This window comes from Aspergillus aculeatus (assembly GCF_001890905.1).
Source record: "Aspergillus aculeatus ATCC 16872 unplaced genomic scaffold ASPACscaffold_13, whole genome shotgun sequence".
Taxonomy (NCBI): Eukaryota; Fungi; Ascomycota; class Eurotiomycetes; order Eurotiales; family Aspergillaceae; genus Aspergillus; species Aspergillus aculeatus.
The window spans coordinates 105,988-120,202 of NW_017962988.1; the positions used below are offsets into that span (position 1 = coordinate 105,988).

General features: G+C 55.2%; 4 protein-coding genes and 1 non-coding gene across 5 annotated transcripts; 1 reads left to right on the plus strand and 4 right to left on the minus strand.

The window, feature by feature from the left end:
* Positions 1 to 346: 346 nt before the first annotated feature.
* ASPACDRAFT_53649 (uncharacterized protein) lies at positions 347 to 2,262 on the minus strand (the record flags this gene model as incomplete). Its single annotated transcript, XM_020202779.1, has 2 exons — positions 347 to 2,116; positions 2,218 to 2,262. 2 exons carry the CDS (start codon positions 2,260 to 2,262, stop codon positions 347 to 349), a joined length of 1,815 nt encoding a protein of 604 aa, XP_020053758.1.
* Positions 2,263 to 2,566: 304 nt separating this feature from the next.
* On the minus strand, positions 2,567 to 6,487 carry ASPACDRAFT_32204 (bifunctional urea carboxylase/allophanate hydrolase; the record flags this gene model as incomplete). Its single annotated transcript, XM_020199862.1, has 4 exons — positions 2,567 to 2,814; positions 2,882 to 6,180; positions 6,244 to 6,363; positions 6,417 to 6,487. The coding sequence occupies 4 exons, from the start codon at positions 6,485 to 6,487 to the stop codon at positions 2,567 to 2,569; spliced, it is 3,738 nt and encodes a 1,245-aa protein (XP_020053759.1).
* A 1,111-nt stretch (positions 6,488 to 7,598) lies between these two features.
* Positions 7,599 to 9,439, plus strand: ASPACDRAFT_1858214 (uncharacterized protein). The gene is made up of 5 exons (XM_020197590.1): positions 7,599 to 7,997; positions 8,051 to 8,180; positions 8,248 to 8,371; positions 8,451 to 8,911; positions 9,013 to 9,439. The coding sequence occupies exons 1-5, from the start codon at positions 7,833 to 7,835 to the stop codon at positions 9,342 to 9,344; spliced, it is 1,212 nt and encodes a 403-aa protein (XP_020053760.1). The 5' UTR covers positions 7,599 to 7,832; the 3' UTR covers positions 9,345 to 9,439.
* A 1,119-nt stretch (positions 9,440 to 10,558) lies between these two features.
* ASPACDRAFT_80315 (uncharacterized protein) lies at positions 10,559 to 12,808 on the minus strand. The gene is made up of 5 exons (XM_020205625.1): positions 12,370 to 12,808; positions 11,975 to 12,289; positions 11,794 to 11,909; positions 11,424 to 11,721; positions 10,559 to 11,324 (listed from the first exon to the last, which is right to left on the minus strand). The coding sequence occupies exons 1-5, from the start codon at positions 12,668 to 12,670 to the stop codon at positions 10,738 to 10,740; spliced, it is 1,617 nt and encodes a 538-aa protein (XP_020053761.1). The 5' UTR covers positions 12,671 to 12,808; the 3' UTR covers positions 10,559 to 10,737.
* Positions 12,809 to 13,929: 1,121 nt separating this feature from the next.
* ASPACDRAFT_t254 lies at positions 13,930 to 14,000 on the minus strand. The gene has a single exon. It is a non-coding gene; the product is annotated as a tRNA-Gly (tRNA).
* Positions 14,001 to 14,215: the final 215 nt, after the last annotated feature.

Sequence of the window (14,215 nt, forward strand, 5' to 3'; positions counted from 1 at the left end):
GGGGGGCTGCGGACACGGCGCTAAAGGCCGAAAGTCGGGTGTTTAATGCTGCAGATGGGAAGGTTGGTCATTTCCCATGTTTCCTCGTAGTTATAGGGAGCGGACGCTGAAAGGTGTGGCAGGTAGCATATGAAAGGAATCTTGCGGAGGAGGTTGAGCGGAGAAGGTTGATCGGGGCTAGGGTTGAAGAAGAACTTGTGATCTAGCGGTGTCCTGCGACTGGGAAAATGAAGATTATTATATGAACCGAGAGATTGCCACCTCTTCAGGTGAAACGGTTGTTATAGTTCCTACCCAATGCTTTGATTACGAGTTTGTCGCGGCAAGCCGAAAACAAAGTGCGTGTCTATTGCAAAGGCCAGCTCTGCCAGTCTAACGGCCAGTTCTTGGTTGCCCGGGCCAACGGCCAGATAGATTCGAAGATCTCAAGATCCGCGCTCGTCACCGCTGAGCTCCATCCATCCCAGTAAGGCGTATAAAGGTTTTGTGCCCGCAGCCGGCCGGCAGCATCCGAAGCAACCTGCCACCTACCCACCATCTGGAAATTGAGATACCCGCGCGCCAGGAGAGCCCGAGAATTGCTAATACCGGGAGCCACGCGATATTGGCCGTGGTGGCCCGCGAGCGGGTGAAGGCGCAGCAGCCGCAGGCGTCCCCTACACGGCTGCGGGTGGATGCGCTCAAAGATCGCCGCGGCCAGCGCGGCGTCCATCGCGCAGTTGATGGCGCAGTCCCGGACGATCCATCTGGGTACGCGGTCCTGGTTGTGCCCCTGCTCGTATTCACTCAGCTCCCGCGGCGGGAAGGGTGTCCTGTCACCCTGCACGACCGGGAGGCAGTTGACCACGAGGTCCAGTGTCTCCAGCGCCGGGAATTCGCCGAGGGCTTCGTAGGCCTCCGTTTCGATGGGGTGGCCCCGGTAGCGCTGCACGCAGATGCGTAGCGTCTTCAGCCCCGGGCAGCGAGCCGCCATGCGACGGATCACGTCCGCGGGGAAGATCGGCCCGATGCTACCTTTTCGTGCGAGTCGGGTGGACTCGGCGTACTGGTACTGGGGTGTCTCGCGATGTAGCTTCAGCTCGACTAGCGTTAACCCATGGCGGTCGAGGACGGCAGCAGGGAGAATCGTCGGATCGTACGTGCCCAGAAGGCAGAGATACGTCAGCAGCGGAAGCGAGTCGAACATGGCCTGGATCTTCTGGAACCAGGAGGGTAGAGAGTCTGCAGGCGGGTGGAGGGAGATGGTGAGACGCTTGAGGGCGCGGAAGGGCTGCAGGTCCGTGATGGCGGCCAACGCGCCCTCCTCTTCCAGGGCACCAGCCGTCCACGCAGTCAGGTAGCCTAGGTCAGTCACCCGGAACCACGCTTGGAACTGGTCCCCTGTCATGGTGGTGCTTAACGGTAACGACAAGATCTCCAGCCTCGCACGCGCAGGGCTGGCATCGATTCCGCTCTCCGGCGGCTGGGACTCGAGCCACGTGGTGTAGCTCTCGCGCGTGCTGCCTGGCCTCTTCGAGCTGATCTGCAAGGATAGCTGCTTGATGTGGGGCGCTTGGCGGAGGAGATCTCGCAGAGCCCGATCGGGATGCTCTGTATGAACGGTCTGGTAGAATGGATCTTCGTAGCAAATAACCCGAACCGCATATAGCGCCGGGGATTGAGCCCACTGCTGCCGCGAGAGATCATCTGCTAGGTAGAAGCTGCAGCGGGGGAACACTGAGACGCGACAGTGCGGGTGCATTTGAGCGAGGATATTCAATAGTGTCAGCGGGTATTGTCTGTGAATCAGGAAATCAAACCGCTTCAGCAGAGTCAGCCGCTGCACGAGGCGGATGACGGGGGTCCAATCCCCTTCATAATCACCCAAACCGGAGACAACGACATCCTCCGGGCGGCTCTGGCGTAGATATCTACAGAGCCTCTCGTCATCCCCTGCTGCTGCGGGACGAGTTGTGTCTTTTGTAAACAGTATCACATGTTTCACATGCGGTAGAATTAGGGTGGCGTCCAGAAGCCGAACCACGCGGTCAAGATGAGCTGGCTTGTCATCCTCTAGGCGGACAAGGAGAGTTCCATAGACGCCAGGTCCGGCAATGTCGTGCCACTCGTGATTCACCTGCGATAAAGCCCGCAGGGCGTACCGCGACACATCGCCGATCTAGGGAGCAGATGCGGTTAGGAGGTTTCATAATGCAATGCAAGCGTCACTGTCCTCACCACGTCAGCAATAAGTTGCCTTATTTCGACTGGCAAGCGGTCCATGATGAGAGGTTCGTCTAGCGTCGAAGCAAGGAAGAAAAGAGGGGCAACAAGCTGGAGGAGACCAGGGCAGACATACTTATATCACGTAAGCTGATAGATGGTTGGACGGATTCCTGCACCCAATCAGCGCCTCACTTATTAGGGCACAATTTGTAGTTCGATTGCAGGGAATGCTACGTACAGTATCTGGATCTCAGAGTTTGGGACAGGAAATTAGATGTGGCGTGTCGGGTGACTGGGTCGAAGGTAGCTGTTTGGCAAGTTTTTCACCTCAGTACATTTCCTTCCCACTTCTTCGACCTGTTCAAACTTCTTGTGCTTGTTGACGCAGGAGTACAATCGGCTGACCACTGTGCACACTACCCCCCGGCTGGATCAAGACCTTTACCACGGTGGCGCCCGCCATTTCCGCAGCTACATCGACATTGATTTCCATTTTCATGGCCTCCAATATCGCGAGGGTTAGGCCTTCGGTCGCCGTAGTGCCCGGCTCAACAAGGACCTTCCACACGTTGGCGCTGGTTGGGGCTTCGACCGCTTGAATTGTCGCATCTAGAAGAAGGGGCATGAGATCAGTCAGGTGGTCTGAACGTAGAGTCAGGAGTGCCAATCAACTCACCCTGCAGTAAGCGTGCTACCTCATCGTCGTCAGGCACCATTGCATCTTTCTCCGCCAGCCATTGATTCAGGAGAGCCTTCTCCCTTGCCGTGGCTTGGGTGGCTGCCACGAGCTGCTTCTGCCGAATTGCCTCCATCTCTGCCCCGGTCTCCTTCTGCAGTTGGTGGTATTCGGCCATGTCGAAGACACCATCCTCGGCCTGAAATTTATACCGTCCCGCCTGAAGGTCCGCCACTATCCTGTCGTACTCTTCCCCTGACACTTCGAAGAAGCTGATCGTGTTCATATCCTGGATCAGCCAGGGCTGCTGCTGGAAGACTGGGTTCGTGCCGTAGAGATCGAGCGTTGGTAGAGACATTCCCAGGGGCATATACCCCCCGGGGCCATCGACCTGGTAAAGACATATTGACGAGCCCCCGTGGGCAAAGCAGCCGGCGGGGGTGTAGTTGCGACTGGGATTCATCTTGGGGGTGCGGATGCGGTGGCGGGGATCTTGGGGCACGGCAATGGGCAAGGCCATGATGAACCCCACTGCGAGGACGACGTTCTCGGCCGCCAACAGGACCTCCTTCAGCTCCTGCGGGGTCAGGCCGTTGAACTCGGCTACATACGCGAAGGGGTCCGGGAGGTAAGCTGCGGTCGCCCGCTGGGTGGTCGTGTAGCGCTCGAGCATCTCGACCAGTTTCTGGTGCTGGAAGGTGACAGGCAGCCGGTACCGACGGATGGGAAAACGGACATGGCGCATGTCCCCAAGGGTGTGTTCAATCTCGATCAGTCCGCGGACCATATCAGCTCGCTCAAGCCCCAGGCCGTTGTACCAGACGGCCAACGAGCTCCCGCACGCGACCAGGTTGTAAATCTGGCCGCCTTGGTTCCGGTTGGTGGAGACCGCCCCGGTGGCCGACTCGAGGGCGCGTTTCAGCGCTGTCGACCGACATTTCATCTCCAGGTCTATCTTGCCATCGCCGTACTCGACGAGGAGGTAGTCGTCCCCTCCAGATCGGTAGGTCACCTTGGGCTGCGTCTCAGTCGCCTCCAGGGAAGCCACCACGTCCTGTCCCGGGGCATACGCAAGGAAATTCAGCGCCGCATCATCGAAAGCGACAGCATCATCCCACGAGCCATTCGCCACACAGGAAGCCATTCTCTGCAGAAAACGCTCGTGTCGGCGCCTACACGCCAGTGCAGTATCGAGGTCGACCCGGTGGAACCGGAGGGTGTCTCCAGCGCGAAGCTGGCCGAGCTTCCAGAAGTCCGCCCGTATAACGGTCAGACTGCACAGGAAGCCACCGAAGTCCGGACAGTCCACTGGAAATAGGACCGGCTCGTCCCCAGTCCAGTTCAGACCGCCCATCGGGTATCCATATTCGAAGACGTTGCTCGGGTGGGACCCTCCATCGCCCCCACCGCCACGCGCATACTCCGGTCTCGGCCCAATGAGGCGGATGCCACCTCGTGCAGCATTATGGCTCACCCTCCAGGTTGTTGAAAAGCACATCTCGATGTCTTTGAGGGTCAGATAACCGGTCTCGTATGGGCCAGGCATGACTTGAATCACCCAGTCGTTAGAATACTGGGGAATCATGGAGCGTGGCATACTGATGGCTCGTGCTTCCGGAAGCTGGTCACGCGAGACTGTGTGCAGGAAATCGCCAGCGCGAAGGGGTCGACCTTGGTACCCGCCGACTCCGACCAGCGGGTTGGTTGATTTACTGTCGAACCAGCTCGCAATGTTAGGAAATCCGCCATAGACAGCCAGGTATACACGGCAGTGCGCGGCCAATTTCCCGATTTTGAGCGTCTGACCTGCCTGGACACTAACACGCATCCATTGGACAATCTCTTGACCGTCCAGCGTAGCAGGGACGGGAGGGCCGCAGAGCGCTACCACCGCGTCTCCGAGGAACAACAGCTCGGGGCCCTTGAGGGTGATCTCGAGCGACTCTGTGGTCGGAGGGTTTCCCACGAGGATATTGGCGGCTTGGAAAGCGATCGGGTCCATCGGACCGGCATGACCAAATCCGTGACCAACGGACGGCCGCCCGGGATAATCTTCCACGAGGGTGTATGATCCGCCAGAAATGACATCAATGGCTGCAGGGGCATAGTCCAGCGAGTCGAGGAACTTGGTAATGGTATGGCCCTTCTGGAATCGGTCGTCGTCGACAATCGCTGAGAGGTAGTCGAGATTGACTGGGGGGCCGCAAATGACACTCTTTGCCAGCACCTCTGCCATTCCAGCCACCGCGTCGGACCGGGTGGATGCGTGGTACATGATCTTGGACAGGAGGGGGTCATAGTCGGGGCTAACCGTGAGACCAGCCCTAATCCAGGTGTCGATTCGGGTTCCGGGGGGCTCGTGCCACCTCACCTCCTGCAGTAGACCCGGACTAGGCGCGAAGCTCCTAGCCGGATTCTCGGCATAGACTCGTGCTTCGATAGCATGACCACGTGGCTCCAGCCACTGTGTTTGCCGGGCCTCCAGCTCCTCCGATGGAATGCCGCCGCATTCCCCGAGCTCGCAGTCTGCTTGTTGTAACATGAGCTCGACCAGATCAACATTGTAGCACATCTCAGTGATTCCGTGCTCCACCTGCAGTCGCGTGTTCATCTCCAAGAAGAAGAAGTCTCCAGACACATCATCCACGAGGTATTCGACTGTGCCGGCGGAGCCGTACTGAATGCTCTCCGCCAGCGCCACCGCGGCCTCTGTCAGCTTGGCCCGGAGCTCCGGGAACCGTTGCGTCACAAAAGGACTGGGGCACTCCTCCACAACCTTCTGGTTCCGGCGCTGAATTGAGCACTCCCGCTCCCCGATGCTGATGGCTCTTCCCTGCCCATTGCCGAAGACCTGCACTTCGATGTGGTGACTATCCGGATAGTACCGTTCCAGGAAGACGCCCGCGTTTTTGAACAACGACTCTCCGCGGGATCTGGTCGACTGGAAATTCTGGCGCAGCTCTGCCTCGTTGGTGCAGGCCATCAGGCCCATGCCGCCCCCGCCCGCGGTGGCCTTGAGCATCACCGGATAGCCGAGCTGTTGAGCCATTTCCAAAGCGGCATCTTCCGACTGAACAAGGCCCGGGGATCCGGGCACTACGGGTACGCCCGCCGCCAGCGCCAGATCCCGGGCCGTGTGTTTGAGACCGAAGGACTCGATAGCCTCGGGCGAGGGTCCGACAAAGATCAGGCCCGCCGCGGCAACAGCCCGGGCAAAGGCGGCGTTCTCGGAGAGAAACCCATAGCCGGGGATAATGGCCTGCACATCTCGTGATTTAGCGATGGCGATAATCTGTTCACTGCCGGGATGCGATCATAATTTAGCTGGGTAGTGTGTAGAGCGTGGATTTGTGGTTACACACCCATCAATATACGCCGCTCTGGCCTCCCCGATCAGGAGAACTGCCTCATCAGCAGTGCCAACATGCCCCGATTGTGAATCCGATTCGGTGTAAATAGCGACCGTGCGAATGCCAAGCTTCCTGTGGCCCTTTAGCTATCAATGGACACAGTGGATACGCGGGGCGGCACTCACTTTGCGGCTACCAGAAGTCGACAGGCGATCTCGCCCCGGTTTGCTACAAGTAGGGCTTTGAGGTGTTTCATGCTGCAAGGATAAAAGAACGAGCCGGTGTAGGGATCGCTTGGGATAACCGAAACCACTTATCTGGGAAGTAGTGAGTACAGAAGTGGAATTCAAGCCCTTTTTCTGTGAACTGTCTTGATGGCCCCACGTTCCTTACGATAAGAGTCTCTACCTCGTTTTCTGATAACAGCTTCCCCTCTACTGCTAGAAGCGGGGTTCAGCTCGAAGGGAAGAGGGGCAATGCGGGCGCTGCACTGCATGCGACAATCATTTCCCAATGGGTCAACCCCTGTGAGTTGACGCAATATTGATTGGGCAGATTCTGCATGGACTTGCAACTCGCATCAGATTGACGTATCATCAGTTCAGAAGGGCAGAACTCGCTCCGAAAACCCTGACCCCGTCTTCCCCAAAAGACAGGATATTCCCGATTTGGCGCCCCGACAATTGCTTATCAATATCTATATCAATATATATATATCCTGTCTTATCTACAGTCCGCTGTCGTCGCATTGAAGCATGTAGTTCCAAGCTACAACCGTCGCACTACTTTTAAGGGGCATTCTCTTGGTGGTGCGATGGTTGTCCAGACAATAGAGAAAGTCTGTATTCACTATCATGCATGATTCCTGCATTGAATGAGTGCTTAAATAATTTGTTATTGTATCAATGGAGTAACACGATATATCATGCTGTTAGCCAGATTGACCTAAATGCACAAACCAAATAGAGGCGCCTAACAAGTGCGCCGGTGCCGGAATAAAAGTTTACATCTTCTCAGCCCCTCGGTTGATACGTTTGTTACAAGTATCTTAGACACCCTGCCTAGCACTCTGTATCGTAAGACAGGATACCTTGTACCATGACTTCTCAAGACTTCTCGTTGTCCATCAGCAAGATAGATTAGCCGCTGGGTACGAGCATGGTTATGAGGCGCCATCTTGGCGGCGGCGGCGGCGGCGGCTTTGACCTCTTCGTTCGCAACCTAGGCTACCTAGGCTGCGCATTCATCTTGCATCACGACACAATGGGCATGAATATATCAGTTTTGATAACCAGCCATTTGAGTGCCACGAACACAGTCTCCAACACATACCAGCATCAGTATCAAGACATAGAGCACCGCTCTTGGGTCGGCTCATAGGGCTGCGGAAATTCCCGCTGGCGCATAAGCAAGGACGGTTTCTCTCATCAGCTTATCAATTAGACTTCGACTGGTGGCCTGTCTTCTGCCGATGTCTCACTTGCATCTGACCAGATGACTTCTGCGACGGACAGAGATTGAATCAGGGCCGACATAAATATCCCTCCACGAGCGCCCCACGACTCTTTGCTTTTGGCCCTGCTCCATTCCTCACCGAAAGCATGGACAAATTGGAGATTGAAAGCCTGGCCGGCAAGGTCCAGCAAGCAGTTGCATCCTACGATCCCAGTGATTCCTCTAGCTGGATTCCGATTCAGGATGCCATCGAGGAATTGCGGCGGGCCACGGAACCCCCGCATGTGTTTCTCATGAAGCAGCGGTTTCACGTACGTGCGGCAGTTCCGAGTGTGCCTTCCACCATCGCTGATACTTCTGATAGACAGTGCAGAATATCTGTCTCGTCGCTGCGGTGGAGATGGGGCTATTTCACATTCTCTCCGCGGGGGCGGGTGAGAGCGTGACGGCATCCGACCTCGCGAAAGAGTCCGGTTACGATCAAACCCTAATCGGTACAGTGCATTGCCCCTCCCACCTTGGAGCACACCTCACATCTAACAACACCGAGCACGAACGTAGCCCGAATCATGCGCATGATGACTGCACTGGGGCTTGCCACCGAAGCCGGCTACCAGAGCTACCGCGCCAACGCGCGAACCATTTGTCAATCCGACCTGGGTTCTATAGGTGGCTTGGTGATTGCGTTGGCTCTTCTTTTACCTCCTCCCCTTCTCTTGTTTCAGAAACCACAAACTGACGCGACATCCTATGCCTTGAACCAGAAGCTCGATGTTGTACCCCCTCGCCAGCCATATCCACCAGTACCTCAACCAGCAGAAGCCCTGCGCCACCGACGAGTCCCCCGCTCCCTACACCTTCGCCATGCGAGAAACCCTCTGGGAGACCCTCTCCACAGACTTAGCCTGGAAACAAGCCTTTGATAATAACATGACCACTCGGAACAAGAGCTTCTCGGTGCCGTGGCACAGCAAGTATCCGGTGCGGGAGCGCCTCCCTCCCCCGTCTCCCATCAACCCGGAGCAACCCCTAAAGCCATTTACCATTGTCGACATTGGCGGCTCTCAGGGAGTGGATCTGCAGCGGTTCGCGACGGCATTTCCCGAGGTGCCCTGTGAGCTGATACTTCAGGATCTCCCAGAGACGGTGAACGGGATCCCTTCGGGGCTCGACTCGAGAATTCGACCGATGGTATATGATTTCTTTACGCCGCAGCCAGTCAAAGGTAAGAGTTGAATTTGCCCTGCTTCTGATCAGCCTCGAGTTTTGTTTCTGCTTCCCTGCTTTCTTCTTTTCTTCTGGAAATAACCATGAGAGAAATTCCAGGAGCGGACCTCTACTACCTCAAATCGATCCTGCACGATTGGAACGACGAAGCAGCCCAGAAGATCCTGTCGACCACGGCGCAGGTGATGGGTCCACACTCGCGGCTGTTGATCAATGAGATAGTTCTCGCAGAGACCGGGGAGACGCTGGCGCGGGCGGATATGGACATGTTGATGTGGTTGCTCTGTAACGGGATGGAGCGGACGAGGCGGCAGTGGGAGGAGTTACTGGGCCGGATCGAGCCGCCCTTGCGAATTGTGGCGGTGTGGCCCGGGGAAGGAGCCGATCCGCAATGCGTGATTGAGAGTTGTTTGGTGGGGTCTGAAGCATGAGTGAGGGGTCTGGCTGCAGGAAGTTTCATTTACGTCCTGACCTACTTAGTAAAATGAAGATGATAAAATTTGCTTAGCAAAAAACATACAACAGAAGGGATTCGCTGGTGGTCACCCACCCAACTACTAACCTCCCGGCGTGTGGCTTAAGTACGGCTGAGCGGACGGGAAGCCCTGTTTTCCACACCCTGTGGTCGTATGTACTGTGACTCAATAGGCATTGGATCATACCCATCCATTGTCAGCAAAATTTTAATATGAAATGAGAGCCAAGGCAGGTTTACCTAGGATAATACCCCAATGATTTTTTTTATTGATTTATTACTTTGTTCTTCGTGCGTTGTATCAGCGACCGGCAGGCAGGTAAAGAAGCAAACCGAGTCCACAGAACTACAACCTTCCAGAACACCCCCTCCAGGACTTCACCTCCAGGACTCATGCTGGCGTGCGTGATGCGCCGCGAACGCATCCCAAAATGCCGCAGTCACCCCGCATGGCCTGCCATCGGGCATACGGACAGTACACACATAGTCGTTCTCCGCGTTGCGCTGGTACTGGTACATGAACTGATAGTTCACTTTCTTTTTTCCGGGACTCGCAGACTTCCCGTGTTCCTCGGCAAGATGGTGCGGAGTCAACCACGGCGTGCCACAGCTCGGGCAGCCGTAGACCAGTCGGACATTCCGCTCCGACAGCTCGTAGATTCTCAGCTGCGCCACACAGTCCAGATGGAAGCAGCTGTAGCATTGCGAGCACTGGTGCAGCGCCCTCTCCGGATCCTCCTGGAGGCGGTGGCACAGCCCACACTTGAGATGCGTCATCCGCGGGCGCTGCACCGGTACCTGGAGGGGCCGGAGCTGCTCCGGCAGATAGTGCACGTAGTACGCGAGATTGAGGTGGTAAGGTGGCGGAGACATGTTGGTTGTAGGTCTGTCAGTTGAAGGGGTTGGCTGAGGGAGGGTTGCTGACGAAGTGTAGATGAAAGCATATCAGGGCTGATTATATACCTCACATCAAAACAAAGGGAACACTGATTGTAAGCAGGAGTATCTCAGTGTGGAACAGGTTCGCCTCTTTGAGGTATCGTGAGATGGCGGTATTCTTCGCGTTGGTCATTTGGTAGCGTTCTTTGTATGCAAGTACTTGGTCTGGGGCAAGCTTGCTTCGACTACTGCCATTGGGCTTGGCTCTGTCACCTGGTTAGGATCAATTGCATGGTCCAGATATTCTATCATTATTGTTCACTCAACCACCTGCTAATCCTATCCAACGGTCAATCAACATAGTCATCAAGAAAAAAAGCTTCATACACTTTGCCCGAAGTTCCTCTGAAGACTATGTCTTCTCCTTCGATCTTACGCCCGACTCATAGTCTCTCTCAGTGTTACCAGATCTATCCCCTCCACTCTATCGGAATGCTCCCATCGCGTCCGAAGATGCGGAACGGAGCGCTGGAATCCCAGCAACCTGCCTCCAGAAAATCTCCCGTGACGTTCCGCACGGCCGTCACGTTCCCAAACTCCAGAATCAACCCTCCAGATGGGGCACTGGCATTGAACGCCGGCCAGCCCACCGCCGCACTGACCGTCGCGGGATCCTTGAGAAAAGCCAGCAAATAATCCTGCATCGTCCGCGAGGTCGTGACCTCCAGCTCCGAGATCTCCCCGACATCCAGCATGTACGTACCAAAGATCATCAACAGATCGGACCAATGGAACGCGCCCAGCCAGGGAACGGGACTGATGTTGGTGAAATTGCCCGCCCACTCGTACCGGTACGTCTCGAGCCCCAGTGAGGCCCGCAAGAGCGCATCCTTGTACGACGCGCAGAGCCATTCTCCGGTTGTCTCCATGGTGGCGGTGTCATTACCGGGGGTGATGGGATCTTCGCGGGCGGCGTTGGAGCGGATCGCCGGCCCGGGGGCCACCCGACCCTGTCGGTAGCGCTCGGTTTCATCGGCAAAGATGTACTTCTCATCGGCTGTTAGAGTTATCCTCTTTCGTTAGCCATATCCTGACACACCAGACCAAGCAGAGGATGGGGATAGGGACAAAGGGAGAATTGGGAAGTGAGACAAACGGATATAGTTCGTGAACGCAATGGACGGGGTGCCATTATAGCGGTTGATATACTCCTCTATCTGAACCCAAGACACTTGGCGCATGCACTCCAGCTCCGCCTCGGCGTCGTCCCCGTAATTGCATCCCAGACCTTTGGCAACGATGTGGAAGTCCTCATAGACATCCTCCGTCTCCGTGAGGTTAATGGTCACCGACGGCGGCGCGGAGATCACGCCGAAGCGGGCCGCGAGAGGATCATCCGGGTAGGCGAGGGTGTAGAGGTGTGTCAATGCAGCACCCTGGGATTGGCCCCACAGCTGCCATGCGAAACAGATTGATCAGACTTGATCCTCAGACAGTTTTCAGGGGGCTTCGCATTGCAAACTTACCATGATGTTCTCTGGATCTCCCCCGAATGCCCGGATATTCTCCGACACCCACTCCACCGCCGCGCGCACATCCATTAGAGTCAAGGATGTCTCCTTCAAAGCTTTGGACTTGGGATCTAGAAGCGCGAAGCTCTGTCGTTAGAAATGTGCCGTCTGATGAGGGTTCGGGTTGAGTACTGACTGCCGAAAATATTCGCCCGATAGTTAATGGTCACCACAATATGTTCCTGGGAATTGGCAACCCAATTCGCAGGCAGCTGGGAGGGGATTGCGATGCCCCCAGTGGTCCCGCCTCCGCCCGTGACGAAGAGCGCGACGGGTAACTGGGAGGTCTCGTTGGCATAGGCCGGGGTCCAGATGGCCAGTGACAGGCAGTCTTCCGAAGATGACCACGCGACGGAGCCCTGGTTGTCGGATTCGCCGATACTCAGCAGGAGATTCGGTGGCTCATACTGAGCCCACATGGACTCGCCCGCAGCCACATACTGCGGACAGGCTAAAGAGGAAAGAGTCAGCTGTTGTTGTCAAGCAATAATCCCATCCTTGCCATGGCTGGTCAATGAGGCATTGACTTACCCGGGCCAAATCGAGTCGAGTCAATCCTTTTCGACGAGTGCGCCAGTTTTTGGGGTGGAAGCCAGCGGAGGTCGCCAACCGGAGGCTGCGCATAGGGTACCCGCAAGAACTGGCGCACATTGGGATAGGTATCATTGAACATGCCAATGAAGGTTCCGGTCCGGGTCTCAACGGTCAAATTCGACCAGTTGGACAAGGTCCGCGCAGGTTGCCAGCTCAGATCCGCATAATAAGGAGGGTTCAATTCTCCCAGAGTGAGGGAGGCAAGACAGAGCCACCCAAAGGTCGCCCACGGAGTCATGGCTCGCGAAAGTCTGTCCTTCTCCACTGAGTAGCTTTGATTCCCGATGCGAGGAGTACTTTCTCATCTCACATTGGTCTGGACGGGCTGGGTATGGGGCAACTTATAAACCCCAACTACATGCTGTGTCTGAAAGCTCCGAGTGCGGCGGATGACCGAGAACCCGAGAACGGAGACAGCCGTGAGCTTCCCTGACGGGACAAGGAGCGTGGGGAGTGTGGGGTAGTGAAGAAATAATAATCCGGGCAGCTGGAGTAAGCACCCCATTCGATATAGCCCGTACGTACGTATTTGAGCCGGTATCAGGCCATTTTTCCCGGCTTGACGGACTGTAGAGCAGGATTAGATTCCGTGCCAAGCCCAATAGCAACGTCCCGGCAAATTCATTATGCGGAAGAGAAAACCGACTGCTCCCGCCGAGATATCGTAAGAACCTTATATGGTCGCCTCATTTTCCCTGTCGTCTATACATGTAGGCATGGAGACTGCGCGTTGCACCGGGTACACTACCGGAGATGACGCTCTGAAGTCTCGCTTACGAGATTTATCGCCCTCCAGAATGGGGGATGTATTTTCCCAAGCAATTCGAACCGAAGTGTAGAACCTGTGGAATCAGCTGCGTCCCGGAATATGTGGCTCGGAGTAGTCGTCCTAAAGCAGTCAACACGGGCCGCCAATTTAATACCAAACAGGCAGTGTAAGGATCTGCTTCATCATTCAAACCTACTTCAGTTGTGTAATATACAAGAGGCTATATCAGAATTGGGTCCTTTTAGCAAAGATATCTACAAATAGCTAGCTTCCAAGTCGACCATATGACATCGGCCAGGGCAATGACAAGGTTAGGTATGGAAGGGATCCTGTTCTCCGAATCAGACAAAAAGTCGGGAATAAGTAATTTCAATCAAGTAGGTCAATACTGTACGTAGCTCTTGAACCATGGTATTTTATATCAAAAGAACCAAATATCGCCAACTAGGTTGTCAGGAAGCAAAGTTAGGCTCTACTAGCTTACAAGCCACCTTTTTTTATTAATGCTAAGGATGGGGTAGTTGGTGGGATATGATCGGATCTGGACCTGGTTATTTACTTATGATCTATTTTACTGGAACACAACAGTGTGAGTTCTGGCCACAGGTAAAAATTGCTTAAAACGGTGTCGACTGAAGCATGAGCTAATTTACAGGGCTAGTGGACAATTTGGGACTCGTGGTTTGTTAAGAGACGGGAGTGATCAAAAGTAAAAAAGAAATGCTGAGTGCATCATCCGTGAATCGAACACGGGCCTCATCGATGGCAACGATGAATTCTACCACTAGACCAATGATGCTTCTATGAAGGAATGCCTTTGGGTTTTGTTACATGGAGCAAATAAATCAGCAGAGAAATCTTAATCACAGTTTCCTATTACTCTGGTCCGCCCGCTACTCAATAGGCAGGGACCATGCATTTCTCATCTTATCTCTTCTATAGATGCGTCCACAACCAGACCCATACGATCATCTACTTGACCACCGCAGAGAGTTATGACTAGACAGAATATCA